Source organism: Sylvia atricapilla, chromosome 2, assembly GCF_009819655.1.
Source record: "Sylvia atricapilla isolate bSylAtr1 chromosome 2, bSylAtr1.pri, whole genome shotgun sequence".
Lineage (NCBI taxonomy): Eukaryota > Metazoa > Chordata > Aves > Passeriformes > Sylviidae > Sylvia > Sylvia atricapilla.
In genome coordinates, this window is record NC_089141.1 from 104,053,797 (window position 1) to 104,073,219 (window position 19,423).

Below are 19,423 nucleotides of genomic sequence, written 5' to 3' on the forward strand. Positions count from 1 at the left end.
GTCCACTTCATGTTGCAGCTTATCCTGTTCCTATCTACTATGTTAGTGTCATATGGGCCTTTATGCTCAGCAGAAGCTCTTAATGGATTTATTTGGTAAACTAATACTATTTTAAGGGGTTTCTTTTTCTGTCCTCAGCTCTTCAGACAAAAAAATACTGTTGGAAATTAAGCTATTATGCACCAGCTTCTGCTGACTACTTGCAATAGTTTCCTAAAGAATCCAATTCCGTAACCCTGTATCAATTGTAATAGGAGTTGTTTGTTTTTTTTTTTTTTTTACTTTGGGGTATTAAAGGCCTCAAAAATGCAGTCAGAGCACTAGCCTGGAGCAGTAGCAGTGCTGGGTGGTGTTTCCATGGGGCAGTGCTAGTCCCTCTGGGCAATGTGTGCAGGATAACCCAGCTCCTGGAGCAGCTCCTACTCACCAGTTATGGAATTCCCAGTGTTGCACAGAGATGCCTCAGGAGACTTAATGCTCCTGTTTCCAATATTGGCACTTGTGGGGTGAGCAGAGGAGACCTGGATTAATTAAGATCTAGTTAAGCCCTTGTGAAGGCATATGGTATCAAGCTGATTGATTTCTTAAAGAATTTACTGCATCTTTTATTCCTCCTCAGACAGAAAAGGAATTTAAAAAAAAAAAAATAAAACAAAACAAACAAACAAACAAAACCCCCAAAAATCCCAAAACAACAAACAAACAAAACAAAAAAACCCAAAAAAACAAAAACCAAACCAAAACAAAACAAACAAAAACAAAAAAAACCACAAAAAACCAAACCAAAACAAAAAACCACAAAAACAGCCAGCCCCACTACTAACTTATGCAGTTGAGTGTAAAAATTCCTGTTCATTGCAACTGTTTTTAGATCAGGAACTTTTCTGTGACAGTTCACTGATCACTCATGGCAGACCTGGCCTTCCTCTAGGTCTCTCCTCCTGTCAGGCTTTCTGCCCTCTCTGCCTATGTTCTGCTTCTCCTTAGATACAAATGCTTTCATAAACTTCCTTAAAAGTTCAGGATTTTTGTTTTATCAGTGATTTACCTGTCACCAGTTACACTTTAAGCATACTCATCTTAGTTTTTCAATTTTTTTTTTAAAGGTAGATTTTCTGAAACAAGAAGTAAAACAAACCATGTAACTTTTTGTCTCAAACACTCTTCCTCCTCTTTCTGAAAGGTCTGTTCTTTTATGTAAGACTTTCAGTCATGTGCTTTCTTTTTGAGTGTTTATACACAACACCTAAAATAGGGAGGTATTCATTTTGGCTGGCGAATTTGACGTTACTAGAATACAAATAATACATTACAATTCTAAGACTTGAAATACAGGAAAAACATACGGTATTTCTCTTAATTTTCAGTATAAAGGAATTTATAGCAGCGTGTTTAAAACTGATGTATAGAGAGAGATTTTGTTGAATCTGTGCTCTGTTATATTTATTATATTTATATGTCTCTACTGTTGGGTATGTGTGACCCATTAAAGTGACCAGAGAGGTCAGCCTGCTTAGTAAATAGCAACTTCATTCCAGTTGCTTCAGTTGGCTGGGAAATGAAAGCATCCAAACTCTCAATTCAACCTTTTAGAGATACAGAATGCACTGTCCCATTCAGGGGAACGGGCCACATTGTTTGCATGCAGTGGAACACCACTACCTCTTGGCACCTCGAGCAGTAACTGTGCTAGTTCTGCTGTGCACTAATGCTGCTTGGCCTCATTTTCAGTCACTCCTGTGTGCTAATTAGAATATAAGATTAAATGAAATAAAAGTTTCTCAGAGAGATGCAATGTGTTTGAGTAACAACATCAAAGTATGGCTAAGGAGGATTTCTCTGTGTCTTTTGGAGCGATTTATTTGAAATATTCCATCAATTAAAACTATTTTTGTGCCTTTTAGTTGTTTATTTGTTGTTATTGTTGTTATCACTATTATGTTATGTACTAACAGCAGTGATGGTTGAAAGTAATTTTGAAAAGCACCAAGCAGTCTATTAAAAAAAATGCATTTTACAGCTATATACTCTTGCATACTGGAAAGATGGCTCTATACTGTACCTGCAGCTACTCCTCTGATTCAAGACACATCATCTTTGAACCAGTGCTACCAGTGTTTTGGAAAGCATTTGAGAGTCTCTATTGAAAACTTGTGTGATTCTGCATTTATTTGACTGTTCATCACTGTATAAAACAGATTAAGATAACATTCAAGGTATTTTTGCTATTGCTGAAGTCTAGATTTTTAAAAAAGAAAGAGAAAGTTAAAATGTCAATAATAGTTAAATAAAGAGAAATCAGGAAACACATCTTTAAAGATTAATAGAAAAGATAAATTATTTTAAATTTAGAGAAGACCTCTGATTTCAGCCAGCTGTAGATACAGTCATTTACAATCCTTCCTATATGACCTCCCAATTTCATTCATATTATTTATTTTGCAATGAAGTATTATTCTGGTCTTTTTAAAGACAGCTTTTCATTCATGCTACATTTTATGGTCTTTTTCTGCCTTTTATTATTAAAAAAAAATTGGTATTGTTTATCAAAGTGATGTTCTTGTCTAGTCTTCAAAAGTGATGCTTTAACAAGTAATGTTCCTGCCTACCATGTCATCTTTGTGTTCATTCTTTAACTCTGCAGAAAATCATGCAACTCATGTCTAGTTTTTCAAGCTTACAATATATAATAGCCTATCTAAAACAAAGTCATTTTTTAATATATATGAGGGTATTGCTGAGGAGGATAGTATGACTAATAAAATATCATGAGAGAATTAAATGGCAGTAAAAATTAAACCAAAATTTTTTTATCATAGCTTTGGGATTCAAAATTACTTTCAGTGCCATTAGGAAGTTAATGATTTGCCCTTGTGGTGTGTTAAACTTTGCTGGCTGCCATATGCCCACCCAACTGCTCTCACACTCCCCTCTCTCAACAGGATGGGGGGAAAAACAGGACTAAAAAGCTTGTGGGTCAAGATAAAAACAGGAAAATAATTTACCAGTTACCTTCTGGGGAAAAAAAGACTTGACTGGGGGAAAATTGAGTGCTAGATTATGAGAAAAAAAAGGCTAAACTAAGAACAGCCTCCTCCAGTCTGCTCTTTCTCTCCAGTCTCAAATTTATTCCTCTTTCTCAAATTCTCTGTCTGGTCTGCACCAACCCAGTGTGGCACAGGGGGATGGGGAATCCTGTCAGTTCATAGCAGTTCACCTTTGCCACTCCTTCCTCACACTTTTACCCTGCTCCAGTGTGGGGCCCTGCCATGGGATACAGTCTTTCATGAGGACACCAAATGTGGGTTCTTCTGTGAGCTGTGGTTCTTCAAGAACACACTCCACGTGGTCTTTTCCTCAAGGTACAGGCCTTCAGGAACAGATTGCTTTAGCATGGGCCCCCATGAAATGCCAGAAAATTCTGCACAGAGTCTCTCTGCTCAGGTTGCAGCTTCCTCCATGGATTGCCCACCTGCTCCAGCCTGGGGACCTGCATGGGCTGCAGGTGGGTGTATCCAACATGATCCTCCAGGAGATGCTGGGAGACAACCTTTTGTCGCCATGGTCATCTGCTGAGGGTTCTCTGCTCCAGCACCTAGAGAACATTTTCCCCTTCCTTTTTCACCATGCTTAGAGTCTGCAAGGCTGGCTCTTCAGTTCTCTCTACATCCTCTCCCACAACTGTTGCGCTGTGTTTTTTCTGAAGTACATCCTTAAATAATCATTCCTAGGGCCATGGCCTGCTTGGCTGCTGAGCTCAGCTCTGTCCTGAGGCAGATCTGTTGGAGGCAGCTGGAGCAGGGTCTGTCTGATCTGGCTCTGCCCTGGTCTCTTCTCACTCAGGCCACCTCTGCTGCTAACCCCTTGCCATACAAACCCAACACAGCCCTTTATTTTGCCTGGTTCTTCTAATGTACCTGCTCCTTTCCTAAGATGTCTGCTGACAGTCTTAATCCCTCCTATTTAGTCTATCTGCATCTTGATTTCACTCCTGCTATTTTCCTGATGTTACCACCCTGTTTTTACTCACAGCTGTGAGTAGTTTGTACAAAGATTGAACAAGTGGAGGACAAAATGGTACAGTCACAAGGGTGCTGCAAATAAAGTAGGAAGGTTGTTTTTTCTTTCATATATTCTTTCTCACTTTTTCATCCTGTGGTATGTTAATTTAGAAATAGAGTTGATTTTCGAGGGTAAGTGTTTAGACCTAGATTTAAATTATTTTTGTGATATTTTGTCATATTACTATTTGTGAGGAGTTGGGAAGTAGTCTTTCTGTTTCAGTTCCTCCTCTGCAAAATAACAGTTTTACACTTCACAGTCGATGCAGTAAATGTATTACAGAGTGTGAAATACTTGGCTGCCTTTGGCCGAGGTCACAGGCAAACACCTGAGCAGAAGAAGGGTGATATTCTGTGTCAGAAAACTTCTAGTGGCAATGTGTACCCCACTTAGCTTGGGCGAGGTTTTTTCTATGGTGGTAGTCATCAGATGTTGTCATTGTGACAGCATGTTGTTCATTGTTCAAGATGGATGGTTACTGAATTATTTTGTGTGCTATACTCACTGTGCCTCCATTGGATTGCTGGATTCGTTTCAGAGACAGAGAAAAATAAATCTAAATTTCCTTGCTTTTTTTTTTTCTTTGGTGAAGTTTCCCTTTAAAGATGGCTCTATGAAAACACATCTGGATTAAAGTGGCTGTCAGATATTTGTGTGAACGCAATATCACTTTACTGGATGTTTGTATTTAGTGAATAAAAAAGGTGGCAATTTTTATAATGGTCAAATAGAGCAGCTGTTTTGAAATTCAAACTGAATATTCATAAACTGCCTGATTTAAATGATTTGAGCTTTCAAAGTCTAATGTTTCCTTGGAAGTTGTGCTAGAATTGTAACCAATAATCTTCCCATGTTCATAAAACATGCAAACACACATATGGTACATATAGGGGCATTATCTTCATATTAGCTAGATTTTGTTGACAAAAAGTAGATCAGTTAACAGATATATAATTTACTGTCTTCACTGCAGTTTTATAAGAGACACTGTTATAAAAATGTGTATGACATTTGCATTTCTGTTTAATTGCTGTGGAGTGAACATAAAAAGATAAGAGAGCCAAGAGAGCTTATTAAAACTGAAATGAGGGCAACTGATAAAAGAATGATATTTTAGTGGTGCTGCAGTCAGATCTGACTTTCCCCACAAAAACAATCTTATTCAGGGATTTTTTGGTGAGGAGAGAGGATATAGGGATTATATAACAACTCTTTTTTCTTCTAAGCTACACTTGATACAGGATCTCTCCATGCCCGTATTTTAACTTGAGAGCCTCAGTAGCCCTAGGGACACTGAGGAAAATAATATGACTTTTTCTCTGCCCTGAAGTGGCTTCCTTTTTCCTTTTTTTTTCCCTCCTTTTCCTTTTCCTCTTCCTGTGTCAGATTACACCATGCTGCATCTAGGGGCTCCTGCGCCTCTCCGTGGCATGCCTCATAGCAACATCTCTGAATTTCAACCCGTTGAATGAGACTTAATGATTGAGAGGAAAGAGATAAGGGTGTGTAGTAATCATTTAACTCAGGGACTTGCTAACTTTTTGTTTTAATGGCAAAATCAAGGCAACACATTTATAAAGAAAATTGTAAAAATTCTCCTAGTTTTAAAACATTAAATGTCAGTCCATAAATGTGGATATGCTGCATGCTGCTGTAGGGACTTCCCTCTGCTTCTGAATATCAAAAACTATCTTACTGGCTGGAGCCACCACTGATATTTTTACTTAAGTCTAGCTGTGCAGGGAAGTGTCTTGGAGGAATCTGTGTGCTGGAACAGGCAGCCTATCCCTCCTCTGGTTGGGCATTTCAGCAGATTGTGGCAAAATTCTGCTTTGTCAACAGGATAAACCCAGTTCTGCCAAGTGTTCAGCACAGCTTTCAGTCACAAAGTAATGATGAGCTGTCAGGGAGCTGATACAGGAACAGAACCCTACTGCACTGCTTTTCCCCACCAAAAAAAAAAAAAAAAACCCTTAAATTCTGTTCTCGGCAGGAAAATTCATATCTCCTGACATGAAGCTGTATTAGCTTTCACAAAAATTGAGAAAATCTGCTCAAACAAGTAAAATCTTCCCAGACTTGCTTTTCTGTGTCCAGTCTTGCTTCTCTGGAAATGGTAGGTTATAACAAATCTAAAAAGGAGGGGCATTCCCCTGAAATTCAAGACTAGTATAATTGTATTTGTATATATAGTGTATAGTATATATATAACTAGTATAACCACTGCATATGGCTTTTCCTTCAATTACACATCTTGTTTGAATAATGGTGTATGCTGATGCTCTGAAGGAAGAATAGACTGTGGGATTAAGTCATCCTGCTAGTTTGGTTTAGCTCCATAGTCTGAGCAGGAATAGGGAACAACCATATATTTTATTTCTACTGAATCTTTATCTTGCTGCCACAGATAGGATTCATGTGCTAATAGTACTTTTAGGTGCAAGTTTGGTTTTGGTTTGTTATGGTTTTTTTGCAGTTCCCGTGTTTACTGTGAAAGAGTAATATCGTTAGCACGCATTGTGAAATAACTAAAAAACTTAAAAAAACACACATATGAATCCAGGAAAGCTAGTCTCATACTGTTTTCCTCTGAGTGTTTTTACTGTGTGAAAGCAACTGTTTCTATAGCTATTTTTTTTTTTCAAACTAATAGACTGGGTTGTTTTCATGCTGAAGGGATCCTGGAGTAACCCCAATGATGCTTACCTTTATGCTGCAAGATATTTAAACTTTTTTTTTTTCTTTTTTTTCTTTTTTTTTTTTTTCTTTTTTTTTTTTAAGTTCTGGCCTTCTAGATAAAACTCCCTTGTTTCAGATATTTTGATGTTAGGAGAAGGATAGAGGAAAGGGAAAAAAGTTATACAGAAAGCATTACTATTATGGAGTAGCAGTTGCTGGTGCATAATTACAATGGAAGATTTCCCATAACAAGTTCTCTTAAAAAACAAACAGCTCCTCAGTGGCTCAGAAACAAAAAGACTTTTCTGATTTTTGTGTGCTTTCAGTCCCTCCTCAGAGTACAGTTTTTTGGTGACAGTTATAATTACTCTATCCTGAAATTCTATCTGGCATTTTTAATAGCATTTTATATTTCTTTTGCTTGTAGTAGCTCCAAAATGGGTTTGCTTAGAAGATAAATATTTCTGTTTTTTTCTTGAACACACACACACAAAAGTTTTGAGAATATTTAGGATTTAAGGAAGTTATATTGCTATATTATGTGTATGTTTAGAATTATTTATATACTGATGTAAGCATAATATATAGAATAGACAAAATCATGGTTGAAATATATTAGAATGGGGGTAAAAATGGTAGATAAAAGGTAATTAAAACTTCAGAGATTAATTTGGTAGAAGAAATAATACTGTAAAACTGAAGTTTAACAAAATAGAAGTTGTATTTCAAATTTTTAGGAAGATGGAGAAACTGATTAGCCATTTTGTGTGCATTTGCTTTGGATTATAGAAGTTTTTAGAAAATCATTTGAAAACATTATTACCAGAATGCAAAGCATTCAAAAGTAGTTATGATTACACTCAAAACAAAGATTTTTCTACAACATGCTGTGATTCCAAAGTCTGTAGATTAAATAGCAAAGAAAGGACAGTGAACACTTTATAAAAAGTAGTCTTAGAGAGAAACCTGACGGGATCTTTGCCAGGAGAGTGACTAAGTGAGCAGAAGAGAGCATTTACAAGGAGAGGCAAGGAAAGACCCATGTAGGAAAACAAGGGATACTGGGAAAAAATCAGTAACTTGTCAATAACGTTATCCTCTGTAGTCTTTGAGAACTGGCTGATGGTCTTTGTTTTAAAATGAGTATACTGATACCTTGTCTGCTGTCACATAGGTTAGTCACACTCTAGTGCCTAAAGATGATTGTGGAAAACACAAAGGCTCAATGAGGGTTAGAAAGCAGAGATGGGTTATAAATCCCCAGGAGCTGTAAGCAGAAAACCACCCAATCACTTGGAGATGTTCCCTCCTGGAAAAGCCTTTGGACTGAAGAGTGTGTGGGGCTTCCTATGGGATGCAGGGAGGAAAAGCATTTTTTGTTTATGTAAAAAATATTGTTAAATAATCTTTTGAAGTTATTTTGAAGGTGCATGAACCTTATTTAGAGGAAGGACCAGAGGTACAGAGGAACTCATGTAAAGTGTGGAAAAGAAATGGAGTAGGATATAGGAGGCAAGAGGATAGTAGGAAAAGGAGATGAAATGCTGTTCAGTGTAAAATATGCTGATGGTAGGTACTCTAGTCTGAGCTATATAATTTGTCCCATCTTCTCATTAAAGGGCATTTCAGTTCTCCATGTGTGTGTTGCCTCCACTAAGCAGGTGTTGGTTGGTGCATGCCTGTGAGCCTTGAGCTGGCCTGGCTGGGGAGCAGGGGGAGTTGTCTGAGCACCAGCAGCTGGTGGGGACTGCAAATCTCATGTGCCAGTGCCAGCAGCTGGGGCAAGCAGTGGACCTGGGCCAGCTCCTGGGATAAGAGGCTAAACCAGCTGCTGGAAGCACCAGCATTGAGTGTTTGTGTATGTGTGTGTTCCACTTGCTGACTTCGATCGGATCAGCTGGAGGGGAGGCACTGGGCTGGGGCAACTCTGCAGTTCATTATTTCAGCAGCACAGGGCATCTGTTTGGGTGTGTGTTTGTGAGCAACCCTGTGAGCTCTGTATGTGTGTGTGTGCTCCCACCTGTGGGATACCTGTGCTTGGTCTGGCTGCTGGACGAACCTGGTGCAGCCTCTCTTCATCCCACTGGTCACCAGATTCACCTGACTCTAACAAAGACATCAAGAGCATGAGCAGAAGTCATGTTTCTGAACAAATGCCAAGAAAATAGTGATTTAATTCAAATTGCTCTGAATGCTAAAATACTTGCAAATCATCAATGAAAAATGTGATAAAATGTTTAATCAATACAGGAATTCACAGGCTCTTTTTGTTCTTTCCCAACATGATGAAACAAGATGTGACTGAAATAGACTGCAGAAACAAAAATAGAAACTAGAAAATGTGGTACATAAATGACAATATAGGTTAAATTTTCTAGTCCTAAATAGTTTATATATTCATTCGTTCTCTACCTATTGTAAAAACTAGTGGCAGGGTTTTGAGCCAAAGTGTATTTATAAATGGAATTGAGCTTTTTTAATACAGCTATTCCTATATTTAGATAGTGGGGAATTTGTGGGTGAAGCTAGGTGACAAAGAACAGCCAGCAGATGATTAAGCTGGCAGCACCAGCCCAGCTGGAAGTTGTGTCCTGTGGAAGGAACATGAGGAAGAAGCCAGACAAGCTAAAGTGGAGATTCTGCACTTCTGACAAGTGAAGTGGACTTTTTTGTGAGTTTACCACCAAGAAAAAAATGTGTCTGAAAGAGAGGTGTCTGCTACTGTCCCTCCTGCATCTGTGCTGAAACGTGTTGTATAAAGACTCTGGCACATAAAAGTTGCATTGTAGTCCAACTGAAAAAAGAAGTGATTTTCAATTATCTGAAATGTATCTAAACGTGTTCAGTTTACCTTTTATGTTTGAGGTATGAATTAAAATGTGTAAAGCAAGCCTCATTTTAATGAAATTAAAATAGCTTGCACAAGCACACTTGATTTAAGTGAAATTATTCAAAGCTTCTGTGTAGAAATGCTCTACATTCATATTGCTGCTGTTCATATGACTGGATTTTCATGTCTGGATGTTCTGGGTGATTCATGCTTCTGAGGATGACACGTAACAGCAGCAAGCTTGAAAGCTAAATCTAGAAATGAAAATATATAGTTATAGTGTCTGGCACCTGCCTGTGCCTTATCCTCTCACTCTGTTTGGGCATCCGATGCCTCTGAAGCGTTTTCATTTGTCACATCAGAGTTGTTTACCTTGGTGATAGATAATAATATGGGACAAATAATAGTATAATTTTATATACTTGAAACTCGAGTCTCAGCTGAATTCTGAAATGTGTTGTGTTGTACTTGGGCTCAGTCACTGGAGATGGAAATGTGACATTAGAAGTGAAGGTCCATATTGGTTTTATGCTGAGGAAAACAAGAAGTAATTTATTTGGGGATTCTATATAAGAAAGGAATTAATAATTCTTTAGCATGGAGTCACAACTCATGCTTTGAAAACCTTACAACAAAGAGTGTATCCCTCTGGCTGTCTCAACCTCTTCAATAAAGTATTTCTTTGAGGAAAGATCCTCAAATCATGTTTACCTAAAATGGCTCGCTGAGTTATTTTTTTCTTCTCTGTAAAGATGATTATTTTTCTATTTCCCTTGACTGTATGGACATAATGTGTTTAGTACATTTAAGGGTAGAAATGCAAACTGGATAGAAGCTCTGGAGGCTGAACTGAGAACACTTTCAATGCTGGGCAGAACTGGAAGCTCGGGTGGGTGGAAGTTCTTGCTTCCCCATGTTTGTCTTCAGGGATGCTGTTGCTGTGAATATATTGCAAATATTGGTTTATAGTGCCCGAGCTTCTATGACTCTGATCTTCAGTGGCAGTCTGGAGGGTATCAGGATCACTTTTTACAGCTTAAAATTAGAGTGAAATAAAAACATTTATTACATTGTTACAGATCATATTAAGGCAGTTTTGGAAACTGTTTTGAGTTAAAGCTGTTCATATGAACACAGTCAAAAATGGTTAATAGCTAAGTTTCTTATGTCCTTTATGATCCTCAAATGAAGGACAAATCCAAATTGTGTTATATCCTATTGTTTATTGATTTATTCCTTCAAATCCTGCCACTTTTGGACATTCAGGACTTGCTTTAGTATCTTCAGTTGTATAAATTTCATAACAATTTTTGCACATTCTAAATTTCTGCTTTAGTAGCAGCAGTAGCAGCTTTTCCAAAGACTGACTTTTCTGCAGAAAATTGCTACTTTTGAGTTCTGACTCTATCTTCACACAGCAATGTTCTCACTGAGATGTCATACTATTGTCTTCCTTTTAATCCTGTAGCTGATAAGGAAGAATGACTGATATCTGAATTGTTTCTTCGTAGGAAAGTAGGTGTAAAACAGGTATAACTAAGACTGTAGGGGTTGGGGTTCTTTTGGAAGGGGGTTGTTTGGGTTTTCTTGAGGGGAGGGGTTTGATTTTTTTTTTTTTAACAAGTGTAGGAGTCATAATTCTAGGAATTATTAGGGTTTTTTAAAATTCAGAATTACCATTAAATCCTATTAGAGATTTTTCACGAACATGGAAAAGTGTCATCAGTATGCTAGGAAACAGTCTTGAAGGTAATAAGGTGATGATTTTTTTATGTATTCCCATTTTTACTGGATAGATATGGGGAGAGTTATGGAGACGTTTTCAAGAAAATCGTATTCATGTGCAAATGTCATTCTTCTAATATCTATAATAAATGTTGTAATTGTTGGATATCTCTGTCCATATCTACTGTTAATGAGTAACTTTTCTATTCAGAAAATAACACTCATGTAGATTTAGCAACAGATAAATATCTAATCATTCAGAAAGACAGAGACCTTCATGGGATATTCTTTATGCATCTGCTGGACAGCTGAACAGAAAACTAACTTCGCATTTGAGACTGAATGGCAGGATCTGTCTCTATCTGAGAGCTGTGTGAGTTCATCAGGCGAAGAGAAGGAACAAGGGAAAAGCCATTTAGCAGCACTGCATTTTCAGTGTTTTCAGTTTTAGTATTATAAAAGAAGGCCAGTTGCATTAGCAAAAGGGATGATTTGGTGATAAAGACATTCCAGTGTTTGTTGGCCTTGTGAGTCATCAGGATGTAGTAACACTCAATTGTTCTTGAGCACAGAAGCACAGCTGCTGGAGCAGGCTCTGGTGCACCATACAGTAGACATAATTTTAAGGACCTCTACGTTTCAAAAGTCTGTATTTTTTCTAGTCATTCACATACCAGCCCTATTATTTTTTCTATACTTTTTATATAATACTTGGAGTATTTTTTTGTTTAATGGTTCCCCTCCATCCCCTGTGAGTGAAAAACCACCTGAGTAAACACATGTTCCACGGACAAAGATATATGCCACTTTGAAGAAAAGGACTCGGAGGTTGTGGTGAAAACCAAGTTGAACCAACAATGTGCCCCTGCAACAAAAAAGGGGAATGATGAGCTGTGCTGCATTAACAAAGCATTGCCAGCACACCAAGGGAGGTGTCCCTTCCTCTTTATGCAGCAGCGGTGAGACCACTGGAGTACAGTGTCCAGTTCTGGACTTGCTTGTGCAAGAAAAATACGGAGAGAGTCCAATGAAGAGTCATGAAGATGACAAAGGAACTGGGACATCTCTGCTGTGAGCACAGTCTGAGAGATCTGAGACTCTTTACCCTGGAGGAGGCACAGGAGAATCTCACTGACAAATATACATTTCTGAAGGGAAGGTACCAACAGGATGGAGCCAGGCTCTTTTCAGTGTTGCCTGGTGACAGGACCAGAGGCAATGGGCACAAACTGGAACACAGAATATTCCATCTGAACATCAGAAAACACTTCTCACCATGAGGACGACTGAACCCTGGCACAGGTTGCCCAGGAAGGTTGTGAAGTCTCCATCCTTGGTGATGGAGCTCATTCAAAAGTTCCTGGTTGGGCAGGTCTAAGTGGCTGTCCTTGATCAGGAGGGTTGGACAAGGGGACATCCTGAGTTCCCTTCTGATCTCAAGCATTTTGTGATTCTGTGATCCTATAAATGAAAGAAATGGGAGGAATAATATAACTCTATTAGCTTGTAATTTTTGAAGGAAGCATTTCTGCTATTCTGGCATATGGTGCTAAGTATGGGTATAGAAATCACTGTTCTTCAGGGTCATTGGTTCTCAAGAAAAAGCAAGTGCCATCCTGTCCTGTATTAGGAGAATGAGGTGTACCTAGAGGCAGTTCATGCTATGGTATTATCTCCCTGCTGTAGTTTGTTGAAACCTAAAAGGGTTTTCAGCCGTGAGGGTACACTTTTGCACAGCTCTTCACACTTCTGTTTCCTCTGGCAATGTACATTGATCTGCTGCAGTGAAAACGTTTAGCATCATTCTGACACATTTCCATTCTGGCACTTTATGACTCACTGGCCAAAAATTTCTTCACTAATGATCCTGGGAAGCCTTACTGAAATGAGTAGCTAATTTAGCACTAAATTTGTAACTAGCACTTAAGTATCAAATGTGCAATCAAATTCAGACTAGTAACAATCCATATTTTACTAACCCTATATGCCCTGTGCATTAAAATGTTTTTTTGATTTATTACTATCCTTTTTAACTACCTCTAATATTTTTACCTGCACTCCCTCCATGAGTGCTATTCTCTGCATTTCTAATACCAAATATTTTATTACAAAGTTATTTTTAAAATTTAAAATTTCCTCATACTAAATAGCACATAAATCTGCTATTAATATGCTTTAAAAATTTTATGTAGTAACTTTCTTGAATCACATACCTCTAGTATTAGTTTTACAATTGCTGGAATCCCCAACATACACATATGACTGGTTTATAGACACATATATATAAACATATAGACACATTTTCTCTGTAAGAAATCTTTACCTTCAAATAAAATTTATTTATATTTATATTCATATACTGTAGGAGTGCAGAGAGAGTTACATTATAGGAATATTTTTGTATAACTGTACAGTAAGATTATGAATTTTTTTTCTTTTCATGTATCCGAAAGGAAGTTTTTATCTGAAATAAAATGTTTTATGAGGAAATTAGGGAAATTAGTTAGTTTTATGTGATTTTGCCTTCTATGTAATTGCCAGTACACATTCATAATGAAGTTTATTGTCATAATTTTGTTAGAGTATTTTGTACTAAGAAAGTGAAGTTTTATTAAAATGGGGAAATCAATATCAGATTCATTCCAGCTCTCATAAAGAAATAAGTTTCACTTTGACTTAAAAAAAGACAGCGATCATACAGAAAAATCAGTAACATAAAAATTTGCACTTTTTTCTAGTTTACCCCCAAAAAAAGCTTTAGGGTATTATAAAGATGAGAAAATTAAATTCCCTTTGTAAAGGCTAAATTTTATTTAATTTTTATTGTTCAGAACGTCAATAAAAAGCCTTTCACATCAGCCACTAGCTCCCTCTTACACAAGGAAAGCATTATTCTAATGCAGTTAGACTTTGTATTTTGACATTCTCTTTTGACAGGTTTAGAGTGAAGGGGAAACTCAGAATGGCAGTGTGCACCACTTGTGTCAGGAAAAAGACAAAATGTGAAGGTTTGGCTTCCAAGGATGGAAGCAGGTGTTAAAACTAAACAATATTTTCTGGTGTGTCTAATTCAAACCTATTGAAACAAGTATCTTGCAGGGTATTGATATTCAAATAGTCCTGGAGGCTCCTGTGCACTGTGTTATTTCATAGTATCATGCAAATAATTAGGTGACCCTTGAGGGAAGAAATAAGTGCTTATGTAATTCAATTGAGGTCAAAAGCAGTTTTCAAACTGGGTTGGCCCCCCAGGGTATGGAAGCAGGAGATAATTTCGAAGGCACAGAGGAAAATTCCAGCCGGCTTCTGTCCATCTCCTTCCACTTTTCTTCTCTTTTCCCCATGTCTGAAGCACTGCCCCAGCACTTGCAGCTCTGTTGGCTCTGGAAGCTTTGTGGAAAAGGCAATCTGTGATTTCAGATATCAGAGCCAGCAAGTGTGGGAGTCACCCATTCCAGATCTTGGGGAACAGCAACAACAACAAACCCAAATAACACACAAACCCCAAACCAAATAAAAGGGGATCCTGCATTAAAGTCTGTGGACTGCTGTCCTGAATGAATGCTCCAGAAGCCACTGGAGATCATCAGATCCTGCCCCCAAGGGGACCTCAGTGCACAAGAGTAATCCTGGCTGCCCCACGGTACCCTGGCCTCTCTCTCTTACCACGTGCCCAAGCCCTCAGGGGTGTCCTCAAAAAACCCTGCTGCTATGTAGAGGCTTTAAAAAATTTTGTGTGAAAGTTTACAAGCTCACAAAGAGCCTTTGGAGCCACAGGCTAAGAGCACGAGTAGATTATCAATAACGTGTTTTTGTTTCTGTCTTGAATGAATTCTTTTCTCTCCAGCTTTCAGGCGTCCAAATAACTGTAACAGAAGTTACTTGGACTGAAAAAGGACAAAATTGTGTCCGCAAAATCATGAAAAAACTAATTAATGAAGTCAACAAAAAATGTGGTGGACCATTCATAGAAAGTGGATATGGACATCAGTGACTAAGTCTGCTTATTAAAATTTAAAATAAAACTAAAAAGTAAACAGTTTTCTCAGACTTTCTTTAAAATGTCCAGTTCTGAAGGAGCTGGAAATAAAGTTACTTTTCAACTTTGTGTGATAAGGAGAAACATAAGAGAGATTTTCTGGCTTCCTGTTTGCTCTCCAGTTTGTTTACTCTGGTAAATACTATGATGGCAAAGCACCAGGGTGGACAAGCAGGAAGAGTCCCACTTTCCCTTCTGTCATGAATAGGACTGAGGATGGATGCTGCCTGGATGGTACTGAGCTGTATAAATCCATCACTGAGCTCTCTCTGGTGAGGCTGGAGACTGACAATTACCCACAGGTCTTTTTCTGAGGAAAAAAAAGCGGAGTTTTGTAAACCCATCTGGCCCATTTTAGAGATATATTTATAAAGAAACCATGTGCTTAATTCTCAAAGCAATTCCTTTAAATGGAGATGGGAATATTGCAAAAGCTAAAGTTTAGAGAAGCTATTCTTGCTCTGTGTGTGTTCTCATCTGGTTTCCCCCCTTGTGTCTCCGCTTTTTCTCCTTTTCTCTCTAACAAGTTACCTGTTCATTTAACTTTGTTTTAAGATAAATTTGATTTAAATGGGTGTGTTGTCTTAAACAAAAACCACCAAACAGCTTTTTTCTTCCTGTTTTTGTATTTTGTACTTTTAGATCTCATTATTTTAGCATTTGAAAATCTGTTGAATAACATAAAAATTAAAACCTTCACTTATATGTACAAAAAGGTTCTAGCTAATTTAATACTTGTGAACATTTGTGAGTGGTAGATTAGGGAAAAAATAATTAGTTAATTTTTTACCTCTTCTTATCTCTATGTTCAGGAAAAAACAAAGGCAAACAAACAAACAAAAGAAACGCCCCAAAGGTATTGTGATAAGTAAGTTAAAGCACAGTTAGTTTAGCTAACACCAGTTTTTTAAATGCCATAGGGTTTTTGCTTGTTTTATTTGTTTCTTATCTGGTCCCTCTAGTAAGAGACATATGGAAAGCTTTCTGACTTCTAACACATGAGCCTTTTTTTACCCTCTGCAGTATGTGCATGCTCCAGAGGGCTCTGCTGCCTGTACTTTTTCTGTTGCCTCAGAGGATTGACATCTAGTGTATCCTTCGTGCTCTAGCTGTAATCAGCACACTCACCAGCTCTTTCTTCTTCTTCTTCATTCCTACCTGGGGACTATTTAATCTTCTTTCTCTCTTTCTGTACCCTGAGACCATTATCTTTGTTTTCTTATCTCATACTGTTTGTGCTGCCCTGCCTTCTGTACCCACCTCTTTGAGTTTTGTTTCATCCCAACAGCCTTGGTTTCTGACACAGAGCATGAGATGAGTCAGATTGACAGTGCAGTTGGTATTTAGAATTGAAATAAGAAAGTCTGTCTCACCAGTGGGCATCTGCAGGTGTAGGGTTTTTTAATAATACCTTCAGCTTTCCAAAGAAAATCCTGTAAGGAAACTCAGCTGACAAAAATCCACCCAAAATTTTTCAGTACCATGTATCTGACAGTTTAGAAAGATCCACTTCCAAACAATGAACTTAAAAATTCTGAAATATTTCCAAGATGCTTCTCTTATGGAGCAGGAAGCCTTAGATGCATCTGCTGAAGGATCTGCTGTTGCGATGGAAACTTGGATGTGCCTCAGATGAAATTCTGTCACTGGCAATTGACATTGTCACTGTTGCAGAACAGAGTTTTTTAGTACATCAAAACATTTATTCATAGTTTTTGGAAAATTCACTCCAAATACTGAAGGATGCTTATGCAAAAATTTTACTAACATTGCTTCTTCAGGGGCTGGGAAGTCAATAAAGTGTTCTCTCACTTTTTTTCCCCTGCTGTGTCCTTCTAGAAATATTTAAATAATAAGATTCAGTAACATGAACTGGAAGGATTTAAAGAGAATATTTAAATGTGAAAACTGTATAGCCAAACAACTCCCTATATACTGCTCTCTGTCATCCAATAATAAGACACTCTCATCTAGTTAGTTTACTCTTAAACCTCAGGGTTTGATGAATTGTTCAGAACCTGTTTCCAAGGGATGAGTCTTCCAAGAAAAAGGAAAAAGCATTTTACCAGTTTGGAAAAAACAGAATTAAGTGACTTTTTATTATGTTTTCAAGACACACAATAAACAAATAAATAAATAAAATATTCCAAGTAACATCTTAATAGAGAAATAACGTAATTTACACTAATGAAAAAGTATTCATTAAAAAGTGAGTGATTTTCAATTGCTTGTACAGGTAAGAATAGAAATTGGCTCTTTACCAGCTTAAATGCAGCAAGAGTGATCCATATTCAGTGGATCTTTTCTTTGTTTTGCATAAAGCTTAAACAACTTTATTTTCTTTACACAGCCAGATTCTCAAACATGGTAAAAAAATATACTTAATTCTTCATTATGAGGAAATAATTTTGTGTTTGTTTTCCCTGCAAGTCCATAAATTAGATCAATAGCTAAGAGTCATTCTGTTCAAAAATTTACATTTCTAAGACTATTCTTTAATTTGATGGTTACTTACAGGATTATATTTTCTGTAGAAAATTCGACTCTAAAATTCTTTGAATTAAGTTTTCTTTTTCCTTATCATTAAGTATTTCTATCCCTTCTTACTGAATAGAAAAAGGAAACAGATATTAGGAAACTGATCTTTGAGATTCTGCCATATCTGATGCACACAAGTCCATTATAAATAAGCAATCAGCTCGTAGAGGATGAAAATGTTGATAAGGAGATGAATGTTTCCTCAGTGCTCTCTGCAGGATCCTCTGTCAGCAGGCCAGGGGTAAAATGCATTTACAGAACAGTAGGAGAGAAATCTTACACCGTCACAGTGTGCTCCTGGGGAGTACTCAACTTCATACACTCATTGGCTCCCCACCTGGAAACTCAAATGAAAAAATTAAAGAATCATTTCAAGCAATTTTACCTTTTTGCCTGATTGAATCGCACAGTGGAATGTGGGAATGCAGGCAAGGATTCTTAGTTTCTGGCTGCCTGGCTTATCAAAATCCAGAAGCAGATGTAGTGACAAGTTTCAGGGGAGAACACAAGCTCAGAAAGTCTGTAGGTAATGCAGAACATTTTGTCCTGGAGTACAGGCATTGAAGGTTATAGTCAACAAACTGGCAGTGCCTTAGATTGAAACGTCCTTCATTCTATAATTAATCACAAGATTCTTTTAAATTAACATCCGTAAAATTTTGCCACTTCCAGTTTAAGGCATGCTCAGTGCTGATGAATGTGTGGGTCTTGGTGTGTTTATTAGACTTTTCTTTCTATTTTTATTGCATTACAGAAACTCAACTTACTGTATGAAAGTGTCCATTTCGCTGACGGTGGGTGAAAATGACACTGGACTCTGCTACAATTCAAAGATGAAATATTTTGAAAAAGCTGAACTTAGCAAAAGCAAGGAAATCTCATGTCCTGAAATTGAGGATTTTTTATTTCCATTTAGGGAGCCTGAAATTCTGTGGTATAAGGTAAGGAATACAAGAGATTTATGCCTTCAAATATATATTATGCAATGTTGTTATGATTTTTTTTTTATCTAAATGTGTTATGAAGCTTGTGTTGTTTTTAATTTTGTCAATAAAAGACAACAGAGCCAACAGTGGTAGAAAAGAATGAACTATTTGAAAAATTCAAATTCTTCACTTAGTAAACAGTATGAGATATCTATGTATGCTTTACCAAAATAAACAGCTTAATTTTGCAGCATAAAATTCAGCGAATACTACCAAAACTTCAGTTTCTACACATATACTTAAGGTTATATTTGCTAATATAATTTCACTATTTTTATCAATAACTTTATTTAAATATTGTGCAGTTTTTTCTACATCATTACTTAAGGACCAAATTCTTGCAAGTAGTGTTGCCTGTGGGCAGTGCAGTAGAATTAATTATGGTATACAAGACTGTGCTACCTAAAAAGTAAAATTTTCTGGCCTGGAAAGATAATGTCCAAATTAGCTGATAGCATATCTAGGCAAAATGTAGCCAACTATTTGCTTGAATCTCATCTTGGATTTTGTGTCTGTAAGAAAATACTTTATTAGATTGAGAATGAACCTTTTGTAGGTTCAGAG

General features: G+C 37.2%; 1 protein-coding gene across 1 annotated transcript in view; it reads left to right on the forward strand.

Annotated features, from left to right (window-relative positions):
* The window catches only part of IL1RAPL1 (interleukin 1 receptor accessory protein like 1), a 306,788-nt gene that overhangs the window by 27,127 nt on the left and 260,238 nt on the right, over positions 1–19,423 (forward strand). Inside the window, exon 2 of the mRNA XM_066314006.1 lies at positions 18,628–18,814. Within this exon, the coding sequence (XP_066170103.1) occupies positions 18,628–18,814 (187 nt within the window). The remainder of the gene's footprint in view (positions 1–18,627; positions 18,815–19,423) is intronic.